This window comes from Heptranchias perlo, chromosome 28 (assembly GCF_035084215.1).
Source record: "Heptranchias perlo isolate sHepPer1 chromosome 28, sHepPer1.hap1, whole genome shotgun sequence".
NCBI classification, from domain to species: domain Eukaryota; kingdom Metazoa; phylum Chordata; class Chondrichthyes; order Hexanchiformes; family Hexanchidae; genus Heptranchias; species Heptranchias perlo.
This window is the reverse complement of record NC_090352.1, coordinates 29437796-29463140: the sequence shown is the minus strand read 5'-3', so window position 1 is coordinate 29463140 and position 25345 is coordinate 29437796. Positions and strand designations below refer to the sequence as shown.

The window sequence follows — 25345 nt, the reverse complement described above, 5'->3', positions numbered from 1 at the left end:
ATGATGCCCTCTGTGGTCGACTAGCTGGTCAACATTCACGATCTGGGCTCGCACATAGAGAATGGCTGTCAGAATCATGGAACTGTCTTCCGGGGTGAATCATTAGCTTGAGGAGATTTTTAAAATCTATTTATGTGGAATAAGGATATAGATACTGTACTATATATATTTTTTTAAATCAGCTCTTTTTTTATTCTGGGCAATGAGATTAGATGAATTATTTATTTTAAGGCGATTTCTGTCTGCAGTTTCCGGCAGGCAGAAAGTAGAATATTTATTATTTTTTTTATTGTATCACGACAGCGACTCTTTTTATATTTATTATTTTAAGGTGTTCTGTCTCCTTAATTTCAGCCAATGGTGGATTGTTTCATTTTCAGGTGTCCTGTCACTTTAATTCCAGGCACGGATATCAATCACCGATGAATCGTTCCGCTGGCGGAATATCGACGTTCGATGCCTCTGGCTGCGTTGCGCGCTCTCCATGGCGATGGAGGCGTTCGAGTTGTTCCGTGCGCTCGGGGCTGGCGCCAGGTTCGACTTGAAGCGGTTCGGGCGCGACGCCGAGCGATTGCGGGTGAGGAGCGAGAACCCCCCCCCCCCCCCCGGGTATTAATTAGCGGCTTCACGGGTTAACGTGAGGAGGCGAGGGTGGAATAGTGTGAGCCGCGGGAGGGTAATACCGGAGAGCCGGTGACCTGCCGCTAGGCCGCGGCCTGACGCGTGGACCTGTCCAGAACCTAAATCACAAAATGGTCTTGAAAAGCAGCCATTGTGCAAAGGGACGAACTTAAACTACAACCAGTGGGTCAGTTAATGTAAGGTTACCTGTTCAATAGTGGGGTTTTTTTTTTGTTGAAACATTAAGTTGAGATATTGGAACTGTTTCCACTGGGGACAGAGGAGTGCCTGCCCAAAGTAGAATTGTTTGCTGGTGACGGTACTGGACTAGGAGTTCCACCATGGGGGGTAATTTGAGGGCTGGCACCCGAAAAATAATTATGAAAGTTGTTGAATTATTGTAAAAGCCCGGGTTCAATAAGGAAAGAGAGTCTGGGCCAAATTGCTACTGGTTCACAGACTCTGGGTTGGCTGACATGTTGCTTCAGTGAATTGGCTCAGTGCTCTGTGAATTGGCCGAGCAAGCCCCTCCATTGTACAGGCAGGGCAACTAGGGATGGGCAGCACATATCAAATAAATGCTGAGGATACAGGGAATGGAGAAAGATTATTTCCGTCTGGTTGAGGAGTCAATGATGAAAGTTGGGGGGGGGTCATCAATTTAAAATTGTGTAGAGTCGTTGGAACATTGAATGCTTTGCCACAGGGAGTGGTTGAGGTGGAGACGATTGCATCTTTAAAGGAAAGTTAGATAAAGATTTGAAGCCAAGGAATATACAGGGTTATGGGAGAGAACAAGGCAGTGGGATTAGTTTTGGAATGTGCCAGCAAAGTGATGGCACAGACATGATTGGCTGAATGGCCTCCTGTGCTGTAATCTTCTATGGTTCCAAGTTCTTATTTTCAAGTGTACTTTGTGTGTTTATCAGAATTATTATATTGAAATGAATTTATAAACTACTTTCAGTAGTAAGCTTATTGAAGATTTTCTGTTCCATTAACAGGCCCTTCAGCAGTGGTTAGTTTTGGTAAAGTTGCCATCCCTTTTTATTCAGGTTCTTTTCTTAAAAAAAAAAAGTGGCAGCTTTATCAAACTAACCCTGGCTGAAGGGCCTGATCCCCCCAGGGAGTTTGTGTTGCTGATATAACTTATTGAAACCTTTAGTAACCTGAATAACTTCATACTTTCATCACTCCTGCCCTCCACCCTATCACAGAACTTCCCATTGCCATCTCACTCCATGCTTTCAAAAACCTCATCAAAATCCTTCTATTTGCTCCCCCCTCCCAAACCATCTCAATTTTACCCTTCGGTTTGGCGTCCAATGTTTAGTCCTCAATGTCAAAGACTTTATGACTGCATATGAGTGCAATAGAAATTCAAACTGTTTTAATGAATGATAGATAAACCATGTCACCTGTTGAGGACAAAGTTATTTCTTCAGTTTACAGTTTCTTCCATAATTGACAGTCAAGCTGAAATGCAGGAGGGATAACTGGAAAATACAGAGCTAACCTGATTTATTGGGACGTCTATTCTGAAGTAGATTACTATATATAGGTTTGCCGTTGCGATATCTAGTGGCAGAAAGCCAGTATAACATTGATTAAATTTGATGGGCAGGGTATCTAATGGGAAATCATCTCAGGGATGGGGAACTGCCTCCTTCCCATCTAAAGACTCTTAAATATTTAGAGTAGTTTCTGTTTCAGGAGATTTTGCACTAATCCAAAAGTAACCTCATGGATTTGATGTCTGGTTTCTGACTTGGAAACAAAATGACTAATTCACCAGGCAAGTCCCTGCTGTTATAGCACAGAGCAAAGATTGGCATCCTTCCTGGTGCTGGATTCCAGTCTTTGTGCAACACTGTCAGATAGTAATAATTGGAACTGAAACCGATCTAACCAGGTGAATCTGTGCAATCTCTTAAGTGCTTACTTATGTTGTTGAAGTGTTTAAGAGGTAATATTATAAGAGAGTACATAATTAAATAACGCCTCTCAGCACTGTCTGCTCTGGCATCTGTTGCTGGGAGGGGGAAATTCATCGGGATCTGAATTAAAAATACCCTGACAAACTCCCTTAATGTTTTAAATGGATTAATATCAGCTGAGGTATAGTTCAAATATATAGTTTATCTTGTGGTTCAAGCATCATTCATAAGCTATTTAGATTGGTGTTTGAACCCTTCAGTAATGTCTTACAATACACTCCAACCTATACTGTAAAATTGTACAGGACTTCTTATTCTTGTATATTCATGTAATTCCAGGTAACAAAGTCAAACAATCACATCTTAAGTGAAAACCCTACGGACCTTGACTTTTTTAACAGTGAGCACACTAAAAGCTGCAAGCCAGTGGGCAGTACATTAAAAAGCAATGGGCAGAAAGAGGATTCTGATGCAGAGTTCAAGGATGACTCATCTCCATCCCCAGGAAAAAGAAAACTTGAGACAGATGGATCAGAAAAGAGGAAAAAGAGGAACAAAGGTAAACTGAGCTTGTTAAAACAGCAGAATAATCACAAAGTTGGTAGTTCCGATTTCCAAATCTACAAGGTACAGTAGTTTGTTTTTGTAGGAGGCGATTTCTCCCCTTCTGCCCCAAAAAAACAGTCATTCTTATGCAGTGATGAAAATATAGATGCAATTAATATAATGGTTTGCACAAAGTAATGAGAGAAGGTTGAGATAAATCAAGTCTTTTCTCTTTTCCCCCTCCCCCTCAGTTCTTTTCTGTCTTGGTCCCTCCTAACATAAGAATACTGACATAACCTAGGGTATGTTGTCTTGCTCAAGTGGCCATTCTCTGTTTGAACCGTGACAGTATCAATAAATTACTCAACTTTGGGGGGCATCACATTCCAGCCCAGTCCTGTCCTTTTTTTGATGTGCAAGCATACATGTTTTTTCAGCAGGTGGCACTGGATAGGGAGCAAGCATCCCTTTGCTTTTCCCCTCCCAAGGCAGAGGCACTGAGGCCAATTATAGAGCCTTTACTGTAGTTGTGGTTATGACCAGCTAGCTCAACACAGAACAGAGGTAGAACGTGGGGTTTTCATGGTTCAGTGCTACAACAAGAGATGCAATGACCTACTGTGCCAATGGTGCAGCTACAGCAACATTTTTAAAGATTTGTCATGCAAATTTTACAAGCAGCGGCTCATGGTTGCTAATATTTTCGTTATTTTTAAAGCTTTATGCATACAAGTTTACTTTTTAAGAAGCACTCCCAATTTTCAAAACTCAATGCTTTTTGGGCTGTTCACTGTTTAATTGCCCCTATTTTTCTTTTATATGGTCTTGCTAGACTTGCACACGAGTGCTTTCAAGCCTCCTAAAATGCTGTTTCTCATTCAGCAGCCAGGATGGTCTTGGGATGGCATTCCCTTCCACCCTGTTGGAAGTTTCCTGGTCTCCTGCCAGTGACTTTGTTAACATTAGGAATTTAGCGATGTCTGAGATTAAATCTACAACTCAGAGTCACTTTGCTTGAACAAGCTGTACCACCCTTGGGAAATATTTTAAAAATCAGCATGTCACGACTCCCACATATGTGGCAGGCTGCATGATTCCACAACATGCTGCTTTCTGAACTTGATTGTAATGTTGACAGGAACACACTTAATTATTTTCCTCAAAGTGAGGAGAATTGGATCAGCAGGTGACTGAATTATGTTTCTCAAGAACCCTCATGCGTTTCTTGGCTGCCAGATCAAAAGTAGTGTTGACAGGTGTTGGAATAGGTTGCCCAATGGGCTGCTCACCCATCGAAATGGAGGAGAAAAAGGAAATAAATATATTAAAACAGCACTGAATCCACATGATTACTTTGGTGAAGGAGGGAAAGGTTAAGAGTTTAACCCTTACTACTTCCTAATTTATTTAATATCTTTTCAACTATGATTTATGTCCTGCACTACGGGCCTTCACTGACATTTGACACTAAATTTTCCTGTTCTCTCTCTCTCTCTTTCCTCCTCTTTCTCCAACCCCACCCCCACCAGCAGAAACCAAAACAGTGCATGGTATTTTTGCCAACACCAAAGATGATGATGGGATAATGTTGATGTCCTCACTGGGAAGGAAGATCAAGAGTAGTACTGAAGATAGGGGCACAGAACCCAGTGCTGAGAGACTAGAACATCAGCGACGAGAAAAGGTTTGTCTTTAGTCCATAATCTAGGGACCCACCTACTCACTGTAAATTCTTACGGGGGGTGGTGGGGGGCGGAAAGAGAGATAATGTAAAAGTTCTATTGTAATGTTTGTCTCTGTCAAAGTAAAAATTCTCTCTTTTCAAGATAAATAAATTCCGGCGTAAGCATCGGATTTACGTGGATGGAACCGATATCCCTGAACCAGTTGCTACCTTTGAGCAGCTGCAACAAGAATATAAAGTCCACCCAAAAATTATTCAGCACATACAGGAAGCTGGGTTCCAAATGCCTACCCCCATACAGATGCAAGCCATACCCATCATGCTACATGTAAGTATTTTTCTGTTGACTCATTAAGATAGATGTTAAATATGGGTGCTGTGGCATGTTGATGCTGAGCCATGCAGACCAGGCAGGTGTCTGGTTACATTCCAAATTTATGCTGATATAGCTGATCTTGGCTGGAGCAGACACTACAGATGTCCTCAGTATCCAGGGGCTAGAGAGTGGAGAATTCCGACTCCTGATCACTATTTAGTGACCTGTGCTAGAAATGCACTGGTAGGGACGTTGATGAGAACAGGAATGGAGCTTGGTCATTATGGCGTTCACAGTTAAATAGCTTGCTGACACTTGATATCCAGACTCTCATAAATAGTGGCTACATGTGCAAGATACTAGAGGGCTGCTGCCATTGAATGTGTTTAAACCAAGCAACTTCTGTTGATATGATTTATTATATGGAACTTTATACCACAGCAGTAAATTCTCAGCAGTTCTCTTGCTGAGTAAGGGAAGGTCTGTATAGTATTGGAACATAGTCTCAAGAAGGGTGGGATATTACTGCTCTTGAGTATCTCAATGACTCATTCTAATGGTGTAGGCATGTCAGGTGGGTTGGTGTTTGACTGTGTGACATAGGGAGGCCCAAAACACAAGGCAAAATTGTGTGGGCAATGCATGTTTGGTGAAAGGTATATCATTCATATTCTGGGCATTGAATTTAAAGTTCAGCTTTGCTGTACAAACAATTGTACGTACTGATTCCTGTATTTTGAAGACTGATGGATAAGTGAAATGAAAGGAAGTGGTAATAATGAGGCATTTCTCAATAGCTATAAAATCCTGAGGACTTTTGGTTTAAATCTACAATGTTACGACAGTTAACCTCAAACTGTTTTATGTACCTTTTAACAGAAACGTGAAATCCTGGCCTGTGCCCCAACTGGATCAGGAAAGACATTGGCCTTTTGCATTCCACTTTTGACCTATCTAAAACAGCCAATGAACAAAGGTTTTAGGGCACTGATCTTATCTCCTACTCGTGAGCTTGCCAGCCAGGTATGTTTCGTAGCCAGAGGACTATTAAACAGCAAGTCTATTAGCTGGTAAAAGTTACTGGTCATTATTTTAAAAACAACATTGTAGTTATTTAAACTTTACTTAGTTTCAACACACAGTAGCTTGTCTGAGACAGTTGGCAAAAAGCAGGCACTAACCCCATCGAGCCTCGGCCAGCATCAGAATGCATTTAATGATTCAGTGAATGAGTTGTGCTCTTGTTAAACATGCTGGTCTTAATGTAGCAGAGCAGTACGGCATTGAATTGCAGAGTGTTACCTTTTATATTTTGTTGGTACTGCACCGTCTTCAGAAGTACATAGCATATGTTTAGGGATGGGAAGATTAGCTGCATTAAGTTTGTTTTTCTGCGCTCCCAGCAACCAGAACAGTGCATGTGTTTTGAAAGGTAATTCTGCTTTTTTCTTAAGATTATGCCTCGAATTTAAAATTCTCATCCTTGTGTTCAAATCCCTCCATGGCCTTGCTCCTCCTTATCTCTGTAGCCTTCTCCAGCCCCGCAACCCTCCGAGAACTCTGCTTTCCTGCAATTCTGGCCTCTTGTGCAGCCTCAATTTTCCTTTGCCCCACCGTTGGTAGTTGTGCCTTCAGCTGTCAAGCTCTGGAAATCCCTCCCTAAGCCTTCCCCTTCCCCTTCCTCTTCTCCTCCTCTTTCTCCCCCCTTAAAACCTACCTCTTTCTCTTAGCTTTTGGTCACCTGTCTTAATATCTCTGTGGCCTAGTGTCAAATTTTGTTTGATAACACTCCTATGAAGCACCTTGGGACGTTTTACTATGTTCAAGGTGCCATATAAATGCAAGTTGTTGTATGTATGTTTCCTAGTCATCTGAAATACTAATCTGTATATCCATATAGAGGGAACTGGTAGGAGCTTAACTGCTTTTCATAGGATATTTTTTTCAAACAAGTTGTGGAAAGAAGATAAATGGTCTAAGCTAAAGTATTCTGACTGTTCCTCCATTTCCAGACTCATAGGGAGCTAGTAAAACTCTCTGAAGGTGTTGGGTTCAGAATTCACATGATCAACAAAGCAGCCGAGGCTGCCAAAAAGTTTGGCCCTAAGACATCAAATAAATTTGGTGAGTTGCTTTTGCATATTTTCCCTTTTTAAAATAAATTGATTTGAAATTGGCTGGGAAGAAAAGGGCCTAATATCAGGCTAGAGCTCTAGTTGGGACCCTCAAGCCTCAGCCTTGAATGATGATCAAGTATTGCAGGGGTTTTTACTTGGTTGCTAGAAGGAAGATGGTTTGTGCAGAAGACAACCCTGCTAAAGCAATTCAGGCTTATTGAAGCACCCCGGCCATCTTAAATCACTTGGCATTTGTAGCTGTGGAGTGGCCTGCAGTCTAAAGCACTTCACTCTCAAATGATAGAGGAAGAATGGTAGTGGGCAGAAACAGTAGGGAACCTAAAAGCAGGGTGGGGGGGGGGGTTATCTTTTTTGTGAATGGAGAAGGTCTTGTTTCTAAATACCAGTAATAAGTACAATGGTTCAGTTTTCTCAAGTATCTCATTTTAACAACCATGGTAGTTGAAATGTTTTTCTTTGTCTCCAGATATTTTGGTGACTACTCCAAACAGACTGATTTATTTGTTAAAACAGGAGCCCCCAGCACTGGACCTCAGCAGGTATCAATACTTTTCTCTTTTCCAGAAATGTTACTTGCAATTCAAAGTTGATTCAGTACTTTGACTTCTATATGCTTTTTGGAGTCCTAAACCTGAGTTCAGGTGGAGTGTGCCATGTATGATTGCATTTTTAAAGTGGGTTATTAACTTGTGTGGAATAATTTTTGCCATGTATGAATACTCTGAAATTTATTTTGTGAAACTGCATCATAAGAGATACTTTTTAAATGGGACATCCCTAATTTTCCCAATGGCTCAGTTGGTAAAGATGGAATGTAGCTGAGTCATACAGACCAGAAGATTCCAGGTTTAATTGCTGGTCTATTGAGGTAGTTGACATCGCTTGCAATGGAAATAGGAGTGATTCTTAGCTAGGGAGGGTAAAATCTGGTATTCTATCTGCTTCTGAATGCAGCAAGCATCACTGGATAGCAAAGTGGATGTCAGGTGAAGATTTGGATTGGGCTTGGCTGTGATCCCCATGGTTGAATATCCCGGGATGATCGAGAGTACAGATGGGTGCCTGGTGTCTGTAGAACTATATTGTGACAGGAGTCAATCTTTTCCAGGGGAAAGGGAGAAAATTGGCTGAAAAAAAGGTGAAATCCCTGAATGTTGGTTCAATGTACCACAATATGTTAAATCGAGGGCGCAGGCAGAACCATTGGATTCTTTTCCTAAAACGTTTGCATGCAGTCTAAAAACCTCTCTGCCTCATTTGATATTGCGATTATTTCTTCAAATTGAGTTTTTCAAATGAAATCCATTTGCCTATATTGTGCATATCAGTGAGACTCAACCTTTCATCTACTTGTTAGGTATCCAGCTCAATACTTTAAACATAAATTTTCTCTTGTATTTCTTGTACCACAGTTTTTTAAAAAAAAAATTAAGAATACACTAGTCAAATAACTCTTAACGTAGTGTTTTTGGAGCTGTCAGTTGCAGGCAACATTTTCTATTGGGAAGATTTTCTTATATTGCAACAAATTTTGTTGCAAATTAGGGGTTACATATTGAATGTAAAGTGTTGTAAAATTTAAGCTTGTGTTCTGTACATAAAGAGCAATGGTTACCTGATGGTGATTACACGGCATGAAATTAATGAAGTGGTTCCACTAACAACAAAAACTGCACGAGTGAAGCTCTGAAAATACAGAATTGGGATTTAAACTCAGATGAGGCTCTAGCTGTACCTTCATCCAGATCAGTTAGAATAACAGCTATGAAGAGTCTTTTATGTTTTGCCAATGTCTTGAGAAATGGAATCTGGCTGTAGGTAAGCAAGAGCATGTTTCCATTTGTGTTGGTCTTTGCAGGGTGATAAGAATATTACCCAACTCCTAGTTCAAAGGGTTTTTAGCAATACTTAGGGTATGCTAGTATCAGTTAGCATTGAATGCTTTAAGATGGCAAACTAAAGTGCATTTGGTTTCTGAAATGGTTTTTTTAACATCAATTTCAGAGTGGAGTGGTTGGTTGTTGATGAATCGGATAAGTTGTTTGAAGATGGGAAATCTGGATTCCGAGATCAGTTGGCCACCATCTTCCTGGCATGTACATCTCACAACGTGCGGCGGGCCATGTTCAGTGCCACATTTGCATTTGATGTTGAGCAATGGTGCAAACTGAACTTAGACAATGTGGTATCAGTATCGATTGGTACAAGGTGAGACAAAAGGGATAATATCTATGCTAACCTTGTTGATTACTAGCCTGGTCTTACTGTAATGTTTAAAGCCGTGTTCTGAAAGATACTTTTTTGTGTCATTTTATACAATGAACATAGTACCAATTTTCTTCAAATGCTTAATTGTAATTTTGATGTAAGGCCCACATACATTAAAATGTCTAGACACTAACTGGATATAAGGGCAGAGAACTTGGGTATCAAAATGGGAAGAATCTGATCACTGCTGATTTTTTTGTGCATGTTCAGTATATTGTTCTGTATTATTCCATCATATATGTGCTCTCATTTGAGTAAAAATTGTAACTCCATTTTAGGAAACAGCCTCAACCAATGGAAAATTTCACATCTCCCCAATGGGGTGAAGGACAGGGATTTTCCAAATGTTTTGTCCAATTCACTCCTTACCTTTTTAACAGAATACCCTATCTACTAATATTGATCTAGCATCACATTTATGCCCTCATTGCAATTTGCACATAAATTATAAGTGGAAATATTATACAAACTTTATATTTATTAGACTTCTTTTGTTGTCAAAAACATGGAAGTATTTTGTTTGGGCTGTCTGTATTGGTTTACTAAATGTCTTCCATAAAGAGCAATAATCATATTATTCTGGTTAAACATGAACAGTAGTTTTTGATTTTTCTCTTAGGAATTCTGCCGTGGAGACTGTGGAGCAGGAGTTACTTTTTGTTGGTACTGAAAGTGGGAAACTGCTGGCAATGAGGGATCTGGTTAAAAAGGTACAGAATGAATTAGATAATTGGTAAACTGCATGTCACCAGCACCATTGCTGTTTCATTTGGCTGTTAGATATATAGTACTTCAAACAATTTTTGTAAAAGGAAATGTTCTATTTTGGAGTCATAAAGCAGCCTGCTAGAATCCTGGTCAGGATGAACCCACTTGAATGACATAAGTGATGGGTCAGTCAGTGACTGTTGAGCAGTTTGTGTCCTTTTCAGTCCTGAGTGGTAATCCTGGCATTGCAACTCCATTGAAAGGTTGAGCCCTGGCTGATACTGATCCTTTTAATGGTGGATACTAGGATCAGCATTCAGGATGAAGATGATTCCTTTCTAGGGGCATAGTTCTGATTGAAATTGCTCATTCACCCTAATTAGAGGCAGCCTATATTAAGTAGTCCAAGTAAAGAAACTGTATATACTGTGTACTTGTGTAGTTTCCTCTGCCTTCCATTAGGTGGCACCAATTCATAATGTTTATGGCTGACACTTTTCAGTACTGTTTTTTTTTAAAAATTTGTTAAATGACTTTTAGGACAAACTGTAATTTCCCTTCTATCTTCCAGCTCAACCCAAGTTTCCACCTATGACTTCTAACCTTCTGCTCATTTTCTTTGCCACCTCCATATATTTTTTTGGCACTGCACAATATTTTGTTGAAAACTTGCTGTCAGACTTTTGTTAATGCCTCTTCTCCTATTCTCTTTCTCTTCTCCATCCCTGCCTCAAGGGGCTTTTGGGAAAAGATCAAAGCATTACCTAACGACTCCTACTAATTCCTGATGTGGTATGTTGGAGAACCAATAAGTGTCCCATCGTGCAGCCATTCTCGCTTCCATTTACCATTAACCTGAGGCAGTGGACAAGCCAGTTTCTTGCCTAGCAGTTACGGATAAAGCTGTTGTGCAGGGTGGAATGTCATGGTTCGTTTAAAAGGAGAAACCACACTTGTTGATCTCCAGCAGCGATGCGTTGCCAAGTGTTATACTATATATTTGATTTTAAAAATGACTGCTCAGTGCCTGAGTTTGCATGAGTTTGTAATAGAAAAACCAACTGATTCAATGTTGTTTAGTCCTATGAGTACCTATACTCTTAATCCATATGGAACATTTTTGTAAAATGTTTTATAAATCTCATGATTTGGGTGCCAACATGTATTCCCAGTATTGTGTGAGCATTCTGTTGGTTATAGAAAGTTTGAGATAGTAGTGTAACTTGTTTAATTTGTGTGTGTGTAAAATGCTGTCTTTTTTCCTTAAAGGGTTTTTCACCTCCAGTGCTAGTTTTTGTTCAGTCTATTGAACGAGCAAAGGAACTCTTTCATGAATTGATCTATGAGGGCATTAATGTTGAAGTTATCCACGCAGAAAGAACACAGCAACAGGTGTGGTGACTTTTATTTTCTCTCATTTAGTTTTAAGAAACCAAACGCGACAAACTAATAGGTTTATAGTTGAAACAGGAAAACTGACATTTAGCAATTAACAATCCATTAATTATTTTAAATTTCCGAAACTTCTTTCGGACAAAGGAGAAAAAGTTATAACTCATTTTTTTGCACTGATATAGTAATGGTATATATTCTCCACACAGCATTCACAGGTACATCGACAACTTAAATTATTTTGCAAATATGCGCAATTAACAGTCTTCAAGTCCAAGGTGGACATGGAATGGGGATAGCACAGCTGGACAGGGGCTATCTCTCCCTCTCGGGATGTTGTGGGATTAGACTACTATACAGTTGGCGACCAGTGGTAGTGCATGTTTTCACAGGTGATTTCACCCCTAATTGGCCTAGCTCTAATTTTTAACATAATGGCCTCTTGTTCTAGATTCCCTGACAACATCAACAATGTGCATTTATATAGCGCCTTTAATGTAGTAAAACATCCCAAGGCACTTCACAAGAGCGATTTTTCAAACAAAATTTGACACTGAGCCACATAAGGAGATATTAGGACAAGTGACCAAAAGCTTGGTCAAAGAGGTAGGTTTTAAGGAGGGCCTTAAAGGAGGAGAGAGGGGTTTAGGGAGGGAATTCCAGAGCTTAGGGCCTAGGCAGCTGAAGGCACGGCTGCCAATGGTAGAGCGATTAAAATTGGGGATGCGCAAGAGGCAAGAATTGGAGGAGCACAGATCTCGGAGTGTTGTAGAGCTGGAGGAGGTTACAGAGATGGGGAGGGGCGAGGTCATGGAGGGATTTGAAAACAAGGATGAGCATTTTAAAATCGAGGTGTTACCGGACCAGGAGTCAATGTAGGTCTGCGAACACGGGTGATGGGTGAATGGGACTTGGTGCGAGTTAGGATATGGGCAGCAGAGTTTTCGATGAGCTCAAGTTTATGGAAGATGGGAGGCCGGCCAGGAGAGCGTTGGAATAGTCAAGACTGGAGGTAACAGGCATGGATGAGGGTTTCAGCAGCAAATGAGCTGAGGCAGAAACGGGCGATGTTACGGAGGCGGAAGTAGGCGGTCTTGGTAATGGAGCGGGTATGTGGTTGGAAGCTCATCTCGGTCAAATAGGACGCCAAGATTACAAACGAAGGTTTACCAAAGGAAATAGTTTCTCTCTTATCTACACTATGGAATCAGTGAAGTTGTTGAAATTGGAGGTCAAAAGTCCTGTCCTTGATGCGTTGGGTAGTAGTGAGTGGAGAGGAGAGGGAGTGCAGAGCCTCTTTTTTTAGGTTGAGGTGAGGGGTGCAGTTTATTTTTCTTTTGCTTTTTACTTGACCAGCATTCCCTGAGCTAACACCAGTGATGAAGGAAGTATTCCATTACATACTGTGGTATGCTTTTATGTTTACTCTCCTGATTCTGTGGGTGAGATTTATACCAAACATTGGCATCTGATTCTGGAGCAGTAACTTCACGCTGCTGGCTGCGCCATGACATCATGTCTTGTGACTTATTAGGGGAAAGGAAAGTCAACAGAGAATACCTCTTAAGAAAATGCAGCTTGATGTAATGTTGTTTGGAGCAAGAAGCTGCCTAGATTTAGGAATAATACTTTTGGAGCCTGGAATGAGGTAATTTGTCTTTACCAGCCCACTTGTATATTGAGTGTCACCATTTGTAAAACTTTTTAAATACAAACTATTTTACAAGGAATTGCGAGCTTCCCTGATGAGTCACTTGGTAGCTGCAAACTTCACCTGATTGATACTGAGCCAGACAACAGGAAGATCTCCTCCAGCAGTGATCTGTTCTGAATTAGCTGATCTCAGCTGGAACAGTGGTAGAAGCACTGGATTCAGCATCAGTGTCCTCTGACTCGGGCAGGGAGGAAAATCAGGCAGGCTTGCCATGCTTCATCTCTATTGGTTGGAAACTGTGTCTTTGTGGATCAGAAAAGGATTGGCCTTGGTTATGAAACCCACTGTGGTGGAATAAACTATAAGCAATCACTATCGAGGCTCACACATGACGAAGACCCAGTTGGTTGAGAGAGTGGATGACTTGGCAGTGCCTACAGTTTAAGTCAATGCCCTGTATTTTCTGGCTTGAAGCTTTTGTATATTGCATCTCTCTAACAGCTATTTTTAACACCGGTACTAATTAGACTCCTGGGGAAGAGATATTCTCCTCCAACTTTTTTTTATTGGCGCGAGCTGCTGTTACTTGCACTTTTTTATTTTAAAATCGTAGTTAGATCTCCTATGGGCCTGCATACTGGAGCTTTGAATTAAGGTCTATTTTTACGTTGTGAATGTCTGTAGGCTCCACAGCAATTGAATGTTATTTTTCCCTCCCAGAGAGATAATGTAGTGTGCAGCTTCAGAGCAGGAAAAATTTGGGTCCTCATTTGCACTGCACTCATGGCTCGAGGTATTGATTTTAAAGGAGTGAACCTGGTCATCAACTACGACTTCCCAACTAGTGCTGTTGAATACATTCATAGAATAGGTACGTGTATAATTTGTTCTCTGTATTCAGCGAAATTACAATTCTTTATAGAAAAGAGAATACACCAGATAGCACTGAGATATTTTGGACATTTGCAAAGGTGGATTATGCATTGCAACAACCTAGACACAGGAATGTGTGCTGATTAGTGAGGCAATGAATTCTTTAAAATTCAAGTTTTATGTGCAACTTCATTAAAATGTAAAAACTGTATTGTAAATGTTTGTGCTGCAGCAGATCTAGCATCTTTTTCACCAACACCCCACAGCGAGCATATTCTTGAGGAAAAAGATAGTTGAGTTCTAAATTTGTGTTCAATCCTTGTACATGACCATGTAGCTCTTTATTTTTGAGCAATAATTGTTAACAGATTAAGTTGAAGGACGGGCTGACAAAGTCTTCTGAAATTTACTATACTTTGTGCACAAAAACAGCTGATTACCGGCCCTTTTAAGCCATTTCTTTTGTGTTGGATTTATTTTGTCCAGTGGGTCAATCCAGCAATTGTGGCAAATATGTCCCATTGTCTAATTTGGGGGAGGAGAAAATTGCACTATTTTGAAAATTGGCTTTGCCACCCATACCTGAGGGAATAGGTGAGTAATCTGGTCCCAGGTGTGCAGGAGTCATGAAGAGGAACTTTGCACCTGTTTTTTTTTTTCCCTTCCCTAAGGGAATATTCCTGGAATCTATTTGGTGCTTCTTCCTTCTGTTCAGTTCTCTGCCTATTGGCATCATCTGAATTCCCATATTGAACTGCAACCTCTTAGTCAAATCATTAATTATGGGGCAAAGTAATGCAGAACCATGTTGATGTTAGCTGGGAGGGAGTGAAAGGCTTACCTGTGAGGGAAAAGCAGAAGATTTAATCACTTCAAACTGCTTTTTACATGCCTCATTGGCTAGTTATAAAATAGGATTTATATTGCACAAACAGAATCATAAGCACTGACCATTATGATTCCATTGAAGCCATGCGAAAGAAAAGAAAAATGGTTTCAACCAAATTGCAGCTTATAATTAAGCACCGACAGAAAATAAGTGATTCTTGGCAATTTTGCTTCTCTTAAAATGTGCAATAATCAGCTCCCATGATGGCCTAGTGTGAGGCACTGCCTGGTGGTGGTTGTAGTAAAGCCATACAGATCAGAAGGTCCTGGATTTAGTATTGTTTCTCAGTTTCCCCATACTGTGCTCTTAGGCAGCAGTAGAGGTACTACAATTGGCTCTTTGTCCCTGGCTAGGGAGTGGGAAAATCTGCCAACGGGTTCCCACTCCTGATTGCTGTCCAGTGACCCCTGCTGGAAGTGTGCATGTGGACATCAAGTGCAGACAGAATCAGGCTCTGCTGTAAACTCAACACTCTGTGTCTAGACTCCGGGAGACTGGTCACTTGGACAACGTATCAGAGAGCAACTGTGAAACTATACCCCTGTAGGAGCCGTTGGCCGCAGGAGACGGGGAGAATATCGAAAGGGAGATGTATTTTCTTCTCTAAGTCAGAATTCTTAGTACATCCATTTTCTGTCATCTTGGACTATCGCCATGATTTCACTGACAGCAAGAAACATACCAACAGGGTCAGTTATTAGAGATTTTAATAAAGCAGCAACATTCACTGTTCAGATCTAAAATGCTTTTTAATGGTTAAGAAACAACAAGTTGGTTATTTTGTAAAAATACTGTAATTTCTGGTGATGCAAGCCTTTGGAACACTAAAGTGTGACAGTTCTCCCATAATACTTGTATTTATGTAGTACCTGTTTCAAAAGCGCTTCACTCAATTAATTACTTTTGAAGTGCAGTAATATTTAGGCAAATGCAGCAGCCATTTTGCACCAACAACATTTGGGTGAATGACTTTTATTGGTATTGAGGGAGAAATGTTGATCAGAACACCAGGAGAGCTACTGTTTTATCTTGTGTATACCTCTTGTGATCCCTCTTGGTTCCCTATCCAGTTTGAAGAGCTTCTCCCGTCTTTACACCTAACTCAGCCCTCGGGCGTTACAAAGCAGCTTTGTGGCCCTTCTCTTCACTATGCTAAGGACTTTAATATCTCCCTTGTGTCAGTGATAACATTATACAATGGTACGATTTGACTGAAACACTATGTCCAGTGTGACAACCTCTGACTTGTACTCGCGTGCGATTATAGTTCGGCATTTTTTTTTCTGTTGGCCTGCAGTGGTTGTGTATGTTAAGCACTGTCTTCTACCATGCCCTGATCAACTTTGCTCTTGGCTATTTCTCCCACCATGCATAATGTCCTGAAGTATTTTACAGGAGATTAAAAACCAATACAAAATGTCTGTTTTCTACTTCTATTTTGTCAAGTGATTTTTCACTTGAGTTTGCTGACCAGTGTTTCTTTGTAACAAGGACGTACTGGAAGAGCTGGTCATCGTGGAAAGGCTCTTACATTTTTCACAGAAGGTGATAAACCACTTTTACGAAGGTAAACATGAGTGTGTACAGAAAGTTACATAGTCTCTATTATCTGAGTAAAGCTAATCTATCATTGGGCATATAGAGAGATTGCACAGCAGTGTTTCTTTTAATTGGGGTACTTTTTTTGGGAGTGGAAAGAAAATAATGCTTGATGTATATGTACATACATATATGTGTTCCATTTTTTGAGGCAGAGCAAGCTTATTGTGAACATGATAATTGAGCTGTCCCCCATTATGATTAAAATGTTCTTCTACATTGTGTTAGTGTTCACTGTTGACAGGATATTCAAATATTGCTCATTGTGTAAATGCTTCACATTCTAACAATCTATTGCATGTAATAAGAATACAGTAGCTTCATGATTTTTCTAGTTTGCCATCTTAAAAAGTGACAGCCATTATTAGAAAGAGACAATGTCACTTTTGCTCCAGTGAATTGTTTTCCCTCAGAGAAACAATAAAGATCAGCCATTCTGCAGTAAATTTGCTGTAAAATAAGTGCTCGCGAAAGCTCTGGTTCTTATCCCAAACGTGCAGAGCAGGTAGTTTTAAAACATCCTCTTCAAACTAAAAGCCTATATAAAATGATGGTGGCAAAGGAGTACCACTATAACTTTGCAAACACTTTTTTTAATTTGTAAAAAAAAAATTGCCTTTTTCTTGTCACCTTTTGGCATGTGCTACAGTCAGAAGCACTGGCCATCTTGATCACAAGACCGAGATGACTTCCAGATAGGTGCAATGATTCTGTTATCGACTTGTTCTATTATTTAACTCTTCTTGGCAATTTAGAAAGAAAATTACTGTCCTAACATGCTATATACATTAATATAAGTTTTATTTTCTTATGACTCAATTGTTTCGAAGTTGTTCCTCAGTTGTGGAGGAGAAAAGGCATTCAGTCACTGTCATGATGTAGCACTTTTTTTAAACACCTTAATTTTATGCAAGTTGGTACATACTGTTTCCTTTTGGATGCCATTCAACTTGGAGGATGCATCATTATTTTTCTGTTGCATAAACTGTGTCCATATGGCTCTAACTTTTCTCATTCCAGTTGACTTTCTCGCACTTCATTGGTCAGAAGCCAATTATAATACACAAGTTACCACTCTAGGAATCACTGATATATGAGTATACTTATCTGTGCTCCCATATTTAATATTAACAGCAATGTGACACGTACAGGTAACTAATGACTAACATTAAGATGCTGTGATCTGTTCTTTTCCCTTGTGTGAATTGATACAGTATATTGGTCTCCATTCCAGTATTGAAATTGTTTACACTACAGCAATGCTGCCTGTCAAGATCTCTGTGCCTTAGAATGCAGAGTGTAGATCATTGCAAATCCTAAATGGTAGCTAAACTCATTTAACCTGAATGGGATGAGACTGGATTTGGAATCATTGCAAACATCTTGTCACTTAGTGGACTGATTTTTAATTTGTGTAAAAACATTTGGCAAATGCTGATCAGCCGGCATCTTACTCAGAATTCAGAGCAAAGAACAATTAGCTGATGAGTGTGAAAAACAGATACGTTCCTGTCTTATTAGAAAGATGCTCAGTTCATCATTCTTGTACTGTTTTGGAATCCAGGGGTTCAATGAACATAATAGTTCTTCATACTGATCAGTGCTAACGCTTTGTGTTAAAATTGACATCAAGTCTAGTTATGTTGATGAGACTGAAATGTTTCAGAAAAGTGCAGTTTTTTGCTGATTTTTTTTCTCTTCAATTAGTATAGCAAATGTTATCAAACAAGCTGGCTGCCCTGTACCGGACTACATGATGCAAATTAATAAACTGCAAAGGTAAGTGTCCATAATTTTTTTTAAGTGTTAACTAACTAATATTAGAGATGCTGTATATGGCTGTTTCATACAAAGGAATGATTTGATCTTGGTCAGTGGGCTGGGTTGATGTATTTGGGTTAACTTGAGTTTAGACAGTTGGTTCTTCAAGCTCAATAACTGTAACTTATCTCATCCAAACGAATATTTACTTACCTGGGAATGCAGCAACCTTGAACTTGCATTTCTTATGTTTTCACTCTCATCCTCTTTGTCTTTTTAGTGTAGTGTGGTTGAAGATTAATTATTTACATACACGCACCCCTTCCCCTTTTTGGGGATAGCAAAGCAGGTCTAAGTTATAATAAGTCAGCTGTAGTTCATAATGATTCATTTGAAAATTAGAATTTTAATTGGCTACACTGGAAGAATTACACTGTCCTTTTTAATGGGAGTATTAATTTAAAGAAGGGGTCTTGTCAGCAGTACTTTAATTTTAAAAAAAATTATCGTTAGTTTTATTGTCCTCATTTGTTTCTTTGCTTTGGAATGAAAGTTTATTTCCCCGCCCCCCCCCCCCTCTTTTTACCGGGCTAAATGAATTGGTGGATGTTGCACAGGTCTGTATCGATGCTGCTTTGAACTGACTGTTGGGAATTATGTCTGGGAAGCCTGGGGCTGATTCTCTTTTTCCTTCTTTTGTTCCTTTCCTGTGTGAAATTAACAGGTTTCCATTTGGTGCCTCCCCATAGAAATTATCATTGGAAGATTGATCCTACATCCCTGCTCTTTACATTTGCAGCAACTGGTTACCTTTTTGTTTAACTGTACAGCTTTGTGTACAGTACTCTTCTGATTCATTTGACCTTTACCTTTTGAACACTGAAATAAGTGCTCTAAACCCAATTATACACAGTTACAAGTTGTAAGAATACAGCATTGACATGAATTTATAATGTACTCCAGTTGCATTGATCCTTCATTTGTTCATCATTCATGTACAATAGAATATTCATTGTCCAGAATGAGAAGACTACAAATCAGTCTGTTTCTGAATTAGCCATCCTCATGAGATGGTTTTTTTATGCACTTTAATTGGCTTTTCCATCGTTCTTCATTCCATTTTCTTCCATCAATAGTAGTGGTATTCTTGCCATTTGTTCAAGAAAAGTCATTCATTCCCTTTCTTCAAAGTTCTGAATGATAGCTATCCTGTCAAATGTGGCAGATGAACTTCCATTGAAGAATGTGGATAATTGCATCAAACAGATGCCTACGTTTACATGGTGGAATATAAATGTTTTATGAATATTATCTCCACCTCAGCATGATCTGGTTAGAACACAGGCCGAGTGTATTCAATGAATGTAAAGGAAAGAAAGATAGGAGCTTGGTGTGTCTGAAGCACAGTCTCTCCAACTCCCTTAACATTGCAATAGACACTAATCCCCAGGATAGGCTTGAACCCAAATCCTTCTGATGTCGCAAATTGAGGGTGGATTGAACCTTTCACTACAGCAGCCTGTGTCAGATAACTCGCCCGTTCTTGGTACATATGCTTGTTTTATCAAATCATTTTTTCAATTTCTGATTTGATTTTGAAACTTAATCCACTTAGCACTGTGGTTATGTAATAATGGCTACCATCTCATTCATTGCAGTAAACAAAAGAAAAGGTTGATCAAAAATCCAATCAAACGAGCGGATATCAAGACCACACCAAAATACTTCCTAGAAAAAGCAGCCAGGAAGAAGTAAGGGTTTTTTAAATTTCATGTATTTACTTTTACTTTTGAATTAAACAGCTGCCAAGAAGAGTTGTAAGCCCGAGGATTGGGAGAGTTTTAGAAACCAGCAAAGGACGACCAAAAAATTGATGATAAGGGAGAAAATAGAATGTGAAAGTAAACTAGCAAGAAATATAAAAATGGATTGTAAGAGCTTCTACAAGTATGTAAAAAGGAACAGAGTAGCAAAAGTAAATGTTGGTCTGTTAGAGGCTGAGACAGGAGAAATTATAATGGGGACTCAGGAAATGGCAGATGCATTAAACAAATATTTTGTATCCGTCTTAACAGTAGAAGACACAAAAAGCATACCAGAAATAGTGGGGAACCAAGGGGCTAATGAGAGTGAGGCACTTAAAGTAATTATCAGTAGAGAAAACGTACTTGAGAAACTAATGGGACTAAAAGCCGATAAATCCCATGGACCTGATGGCCTACATCTGAGGGTTCTAAAAGAGGTGGCTGCAGTAATAGTGGATGCATTGGTTATGATCTTCCAAAATTCCCTAAATTCTAGAACAGTCCCAGCGGATTGGAAACTAGCAAATGTAACCCCGCTATTCAACAAAGGAGGGAGAGAGAAAACGGAACTACAGGCCAGTTAGCCTGGCACAGTTGTCAGGAAAATGCTGGAATCCATTATTAAGGAAGTGATAACGGGGCACTTAAATCATAATATGATTATGCAGAGTCTACATAGTTTTATGTAAGGGAAATCGTGTTTGACAAATCTATTTAGTTTTTTGAGGATGTGACTAGCAAAGGGGAACCAGTGGATGTCGTATATTTGGATTTTCAAAAGGCATTCGATAAAAGGCTGTTAAGCAAGATAAGGGCTCATGGAGTTAGGGGTAATATATTAGCATGGATAGAGGATTGATTAACGGACAAAACAGAGTCGGGATAAACGCGTCATTTTCAGGTTGGCAGGCTGTAACTTGTGGGGTGCTGCAAGGATTGGTCTTGGGCTTCAGCTATTTACAATCTATATTAATGACTTGGATGAAGGGACCAAATGTAATGTATCCTAGTTTGCTGATACAAAGCAAGATGGGAAAGTGAGCAGTGAGGTTGCCACAGAGTCTGCAAAGGGATATAGACAGGTTAATTGAGTGGGCAAGAAGGTGGCAGATCAAGTATAATGTGGGGAAATGTGAAGTTTGGTAGGAAGAATAGAAAAACAGAATATTTTTTAAATGGTGAACTATTAAATGTTGGTGTCCAGAGAGACTTGGGTGTCCTGGTACAAGAAACACAAAAAGTTAGCATGCAAGTACAGCAGGCAATTAGGAAAGCCAATGGCATGTTGGCCTTTATTGCAATGGGGTTGGAGTACAAGAGTAAGGAAGTCTTATTAAAATTGTACAGGGCTTTGGTGAGACCTCACCTGGAATACTGTGTATAGTTTTGGTCTCCTTATCTAAGGAAGGATATACTTGCCTAAGAGGCGGTGCGGAGGTTCACTAGATTAATTCCTAGAATGAGAGGGTTGTCCTCTGACGAAAGTTTGAGTAGAATGGGCCTGTACTCTCGAGTTTAGAAGAATGAGAGGTGATATCATTGAAACATATAAGAGTCTGAGGGGACTTAACAGGGTAGATGCTGAGAGGTTGTTTCCCCTGGCTGGAGAGTCTAGAACTAGGGGGCATAGTCGCAAGATAAGGAGTCGGCCATTCAAGACTGAGTCGAGGAGGAATTTCTTCATTGTGAATCTTTGGAATTCTCTACCCTGGAGGGCTGTGGATGCTCAGTCATTGAATATATTCAAGGCTGAGATTGATAGATTTTTGGACTCTAGTGGAATCAAGGGATATGGGGATCAAGCAGGAAAGTGGAGTTGAGGTTGAAGATCAGCCATGATCTGATTGAATGGTGGAGCAGGCTCGAGGGGCCGTATGACTGTCTACTGCTCCTATTTCTTATGTTCTTAAGCTGTGTGACATTAGACAACAGTATTTCTATGGAATCTGAAACCGAACTAAATTAGTCAACAAATCAATTAATTTTTGAAGTAAAAATTTACAGTGTTGCTTTGTGAGCCTTGTGCCAAATTGTATGTTTGGAAGACGTCACACATTCTAACGTGTAGGTGTTCTTGTGTCTGAGATTTATACAAGCCATTCCTCGTCTGAAAATTCATGTGCAACATTGAGAAGAAACGGCTGTATGTTCTTAACATTCTAGTGACTGCTAGTTTTTTTTAAAAAAGCATTCAGAACACTTCATTTTTAAGTAAAGCTATGTTTAACTTGTTTCTGAATATTGCCTCAAGTATGAAAATAAAAGTACTTTAAAAGATAACAAAATGGTAAAAGTATAAGTAAGTGTCATGTTGGATGGGAGAGTTATATAGCATACTGATAGTGTATGAAAATGACCCACTGTAGCAGAGACCTAAGGGTTAGTAGCACTGTTTGATTTAAAACTGGCTTGTAATTAATCGTGTTCAATTTCTAGGTGTCCACTTTGATTCCTTGATTCAAATAATGGAGAATAAAATCATTCAGTAATAATGTTTCGAAATCAAATGGCAGAACTTTGAGCTATGTAAACTGAAGCTTGCCTGAATGGGGCAGGTTAGATCCTCTTGTCCAATTGGTATGTCAGCTGTCTATTGGATAGTTGAATGTGTGACTAGATGCAACATTGTCAGCAAGTGGAGTGATTGCTAAGATATAGGTGCTATATTGCATCATTTGGTGGTTGAAGTAAAGCCCAAGATGGCTATTGGAAAAGTAATTAGAAAATTTGAAGACTAAATGGGAATGTAGAAAAAAGGAAAGCTGCCGAAATGTAATTCATGTTGTATCTCGGTGTCCCAGCTAAATTTAATCTTTATACTTTTACTTTCCTGTTTTCAGAAAAATGATTCAGAAGAGCAAGAAGAAGAAAAAAGAGACCTCATACAATTATGCTAGCCAACAGTGCTAAATGAGGTTCCACTGAAACCTAATACATTGCTGCTGGAAATGGTGGCGATTGCATAGTCTCGTGCCTTCCGCCTTACAGCTGTTTAAAAACCAGAGCGGCTGACTAGTACGAACAGATTTACCACAGATTTATGCTGAACAGTGCTATAGTTTTCACTTCTATATTTAAAAACAAACTTAATATGTTTATCTAAAATGAGTTATTTTAAATGTTCAAGAGCGCAGTGCTGCTTGTGTGATACTGCAAAATTGTGGTCTCTTCTATACTGTGTTTGAACTTTTTATAAATCAGTATGTAAGTTACCTGCATACCATAACTTGTGGGAGTGAGGACATGCTCTCCATGCGCACATAAAGTGGCAATTTTTTTATCTGATACAGGAAGTTGCAGTTTGGATACTTCAAATTATTTCTCAAGAATTTATTGTATAGCAGTTACTCTGTACAGATATATAGTTACATATATGACAGTGTTGGGAATATCACTCACATAATTTAGGGTAAAGTTTGAATAGATATCTATGCAGTGATCTTCAAAAAGTTATAATTTTAAGTATCCAATGTAATGAGCAAATTGTGGAGTCAACACACTTATCTTTATCTCATTGTTTGAGATGCAGTATTCTATAAAATTAAAAATGTGTATTTCATAATTCCCTGGATTGTGTAATGCATCATGTGTTTTAATAGAAGAATCTTGAATTAGTTGATGCAGAGGAATGAGACTTAAGGTAAAGTCAGTGAAGCTATTCTGACTTTTACAAGTTACTGTGTTCCCAAATGTCCTTTACAGCTTACTGTAAAATCTTTCCTTTTTTATTATTCATTCTCTGGATGTGGGTAAGGCTAGCATTTATTGCCTATCCCTCAATCTGGTGGTGGGCCGCTGCCTTCAACAGTTAAGAGTCAACCACGTTTGGTGTGTGACTGGAGTCATGTATAGGCCAGACCGGTTAAAGACAGCAGATTTCCTTCCCTAAAGGACATTAGTGAACCAGTTGGCTTTTTACAACAATCTGATAGCTTCATGGTCAATTTAACTGACACAGTCCCCACCACTTACATTGTCGACGCTTATCCCGGGCAGCCGCCTATATCAGGCAAATGGGGCTAGCCATTTCCCATTACCATTGAACTCAATTACAAATTATAACACAATAACGCTGACTATTTCAGACAATTCAATAAGCTTTTTGCACCTCGTTAAAGTGCGATTAAGTACTATTAACTATTCATCTGAGGAACTGAGTGCCTCAGTACTGCAGTGCCACTGTAATGCAAAATATTTTAGCAAAAAGGAATCAATCTGGTTCAAGTCTTGTCTATTGAAAGCACTGTCCACCCCTTTTATCTGTTTTTAATGCCCCAGGAACAGCTGATTGAAGCTGCCCAAAGTCTCCGCTTTCCGACTGCCTCCGTAGTTGTTAACAATGCGAGCAGCTGATGGAGCCTTCAGGCAGCTTCAATCAGCAGTTTGCTAACTACAGATAATCTGTGGGTTTCCAGTTAAATAAATCATCTGATACAGAGGGACCAGAGAATCAATAAATTTTTCCAATAAGTGCATTCAATTAGCATGCGGTACTGTACTATATTTCGTATAGTTCACCTGTCTACAACCACTTTCACAAACCATGATTTTCTTGCTACTTCGGCTGATCAATACTATGGGGTTATTATGGTCGTTTTTTGACTGGAAGTTGAAGTGAAACCCTGGCCTTGTTCTGTTACAGATTGAACAATCCGTCACCTGTTGAAGTGTACCAGTTTGATAGCAGTTTATGCCTTTTGATCATAGTTATTTCAGAAAGCACAAGTATAACGTTGTGTTCAAAATCACACAAAACAAGGCGTAAGCTATAACGCAAAATTGGATTACGGGTGTGTTAAATGAGTTCCCATCGCAAGCATCAATCCGTTTATTTTTCCTCCACTCTACTGAAACTTTGGTACACCCATCTCACAGTGCCAGCATTTCCTGCCGGAGAGAAAATGGGAACTATCGTTGAGGGCTGCAAAGTGCCTGGTAGAAAGATAAAGTTTTGTTCCTTGAGCTTCATTGGAACACAGAAGCACAGAAAGGTGAGAGTGCGACAGGGAATTGAACAGGCAAGCGACAGGGAACTCGGTTATACTTGCGGATAGAACAGTGGTGTTCAGCAAAGTGGTCACCTAATCTGTGTTTGGCCTGAACCATGAGTAGCGAATACAGTATACTAAGTTGGAGCAAGTACAGGTAAACTGC

At 39.6% G+C, this 25345-nt stretch overlaps 1 protein-coding gene across 4 annotated transcripts; it reads left to right on the top strand.

Moving 5' to 3' along the window:
* Positions 1 to 451: 451 nt before the first annotated feature.
* On the top strand, positions 452 to 23771 carry ddx52 (DEAD (Asp-Glu-Ala-Asp) box polypeptide 52). 4 transcript variants are annotated; one of them, XM_068008297.1, is made up of 15 exons: positions 452 to 577; positions 2898 to 3117; positions 4634 to 4788; positions 4931 to 5116; positions 5984 to 6127; positions 7117 to 7228; positions 7709 to 7781; positions 9247 to 9450; positions 10130 to 10220; positions 11488 to 11610; positions 13985 to 14135; positions 16518 to 16593; positions 18333 to 18404; positions 20045 to 20137; positions 23032 to 23767. In XM_068008297.1, the coding sequence occupies exons 1-15, from the start codon at positions 485 to 487 to the stop codon at positions 23099 to 23101; spliced, it is 1863 nt and encodes a 620-aa protein (XP_067864398.1). In that variant the 5' UTR covers positions 452 to 484; the 3' UTR covers positions 23102 to 23767. The 4 variants fall into 4 exon arrangements, with proteins under 4 accessions (XP_067864398.1, XP_067864399.1, XP_067864400.1 ...); XM_068008298.1 differs by having other exon boundaries at positions 4637 to 4788; positions 23032 to 23766; XM_068008299.1 differs by lacking the exon at positions 13985 to 14135 and having other exon boundaries at positions 18338 to 18404; positions 23032 to 23771.
* Positions 23772 to 25345: the final 1574 nt, after the last annotated feature.

Excerpts from the sequence above, each read along its gene's own strand:
- ddx52 (XM_068008297.1), top strand. The coding sequence starts at position 485 with ATGGCGATGGAGGCGTTCGAGTTGTTCCGTGCGCTCGGGGCTGGCGCC. Across the intron at positions 4,789-4,930 it reads AACATCAGCGACGAGAAAAG|ATAAATAAATTCCGGCGTAA; the intron begins GTTTGTCTTTAG and ends TCTCTTTTCAAG. Across the intron at positions 10,221-11,487 it reads TGAGGGATCTGGTTAAAAAG|GGTTTTTCACCTCCAGTGCT; the intron begins GTACAGAATGAA and ends TTTTCCTTAAAG.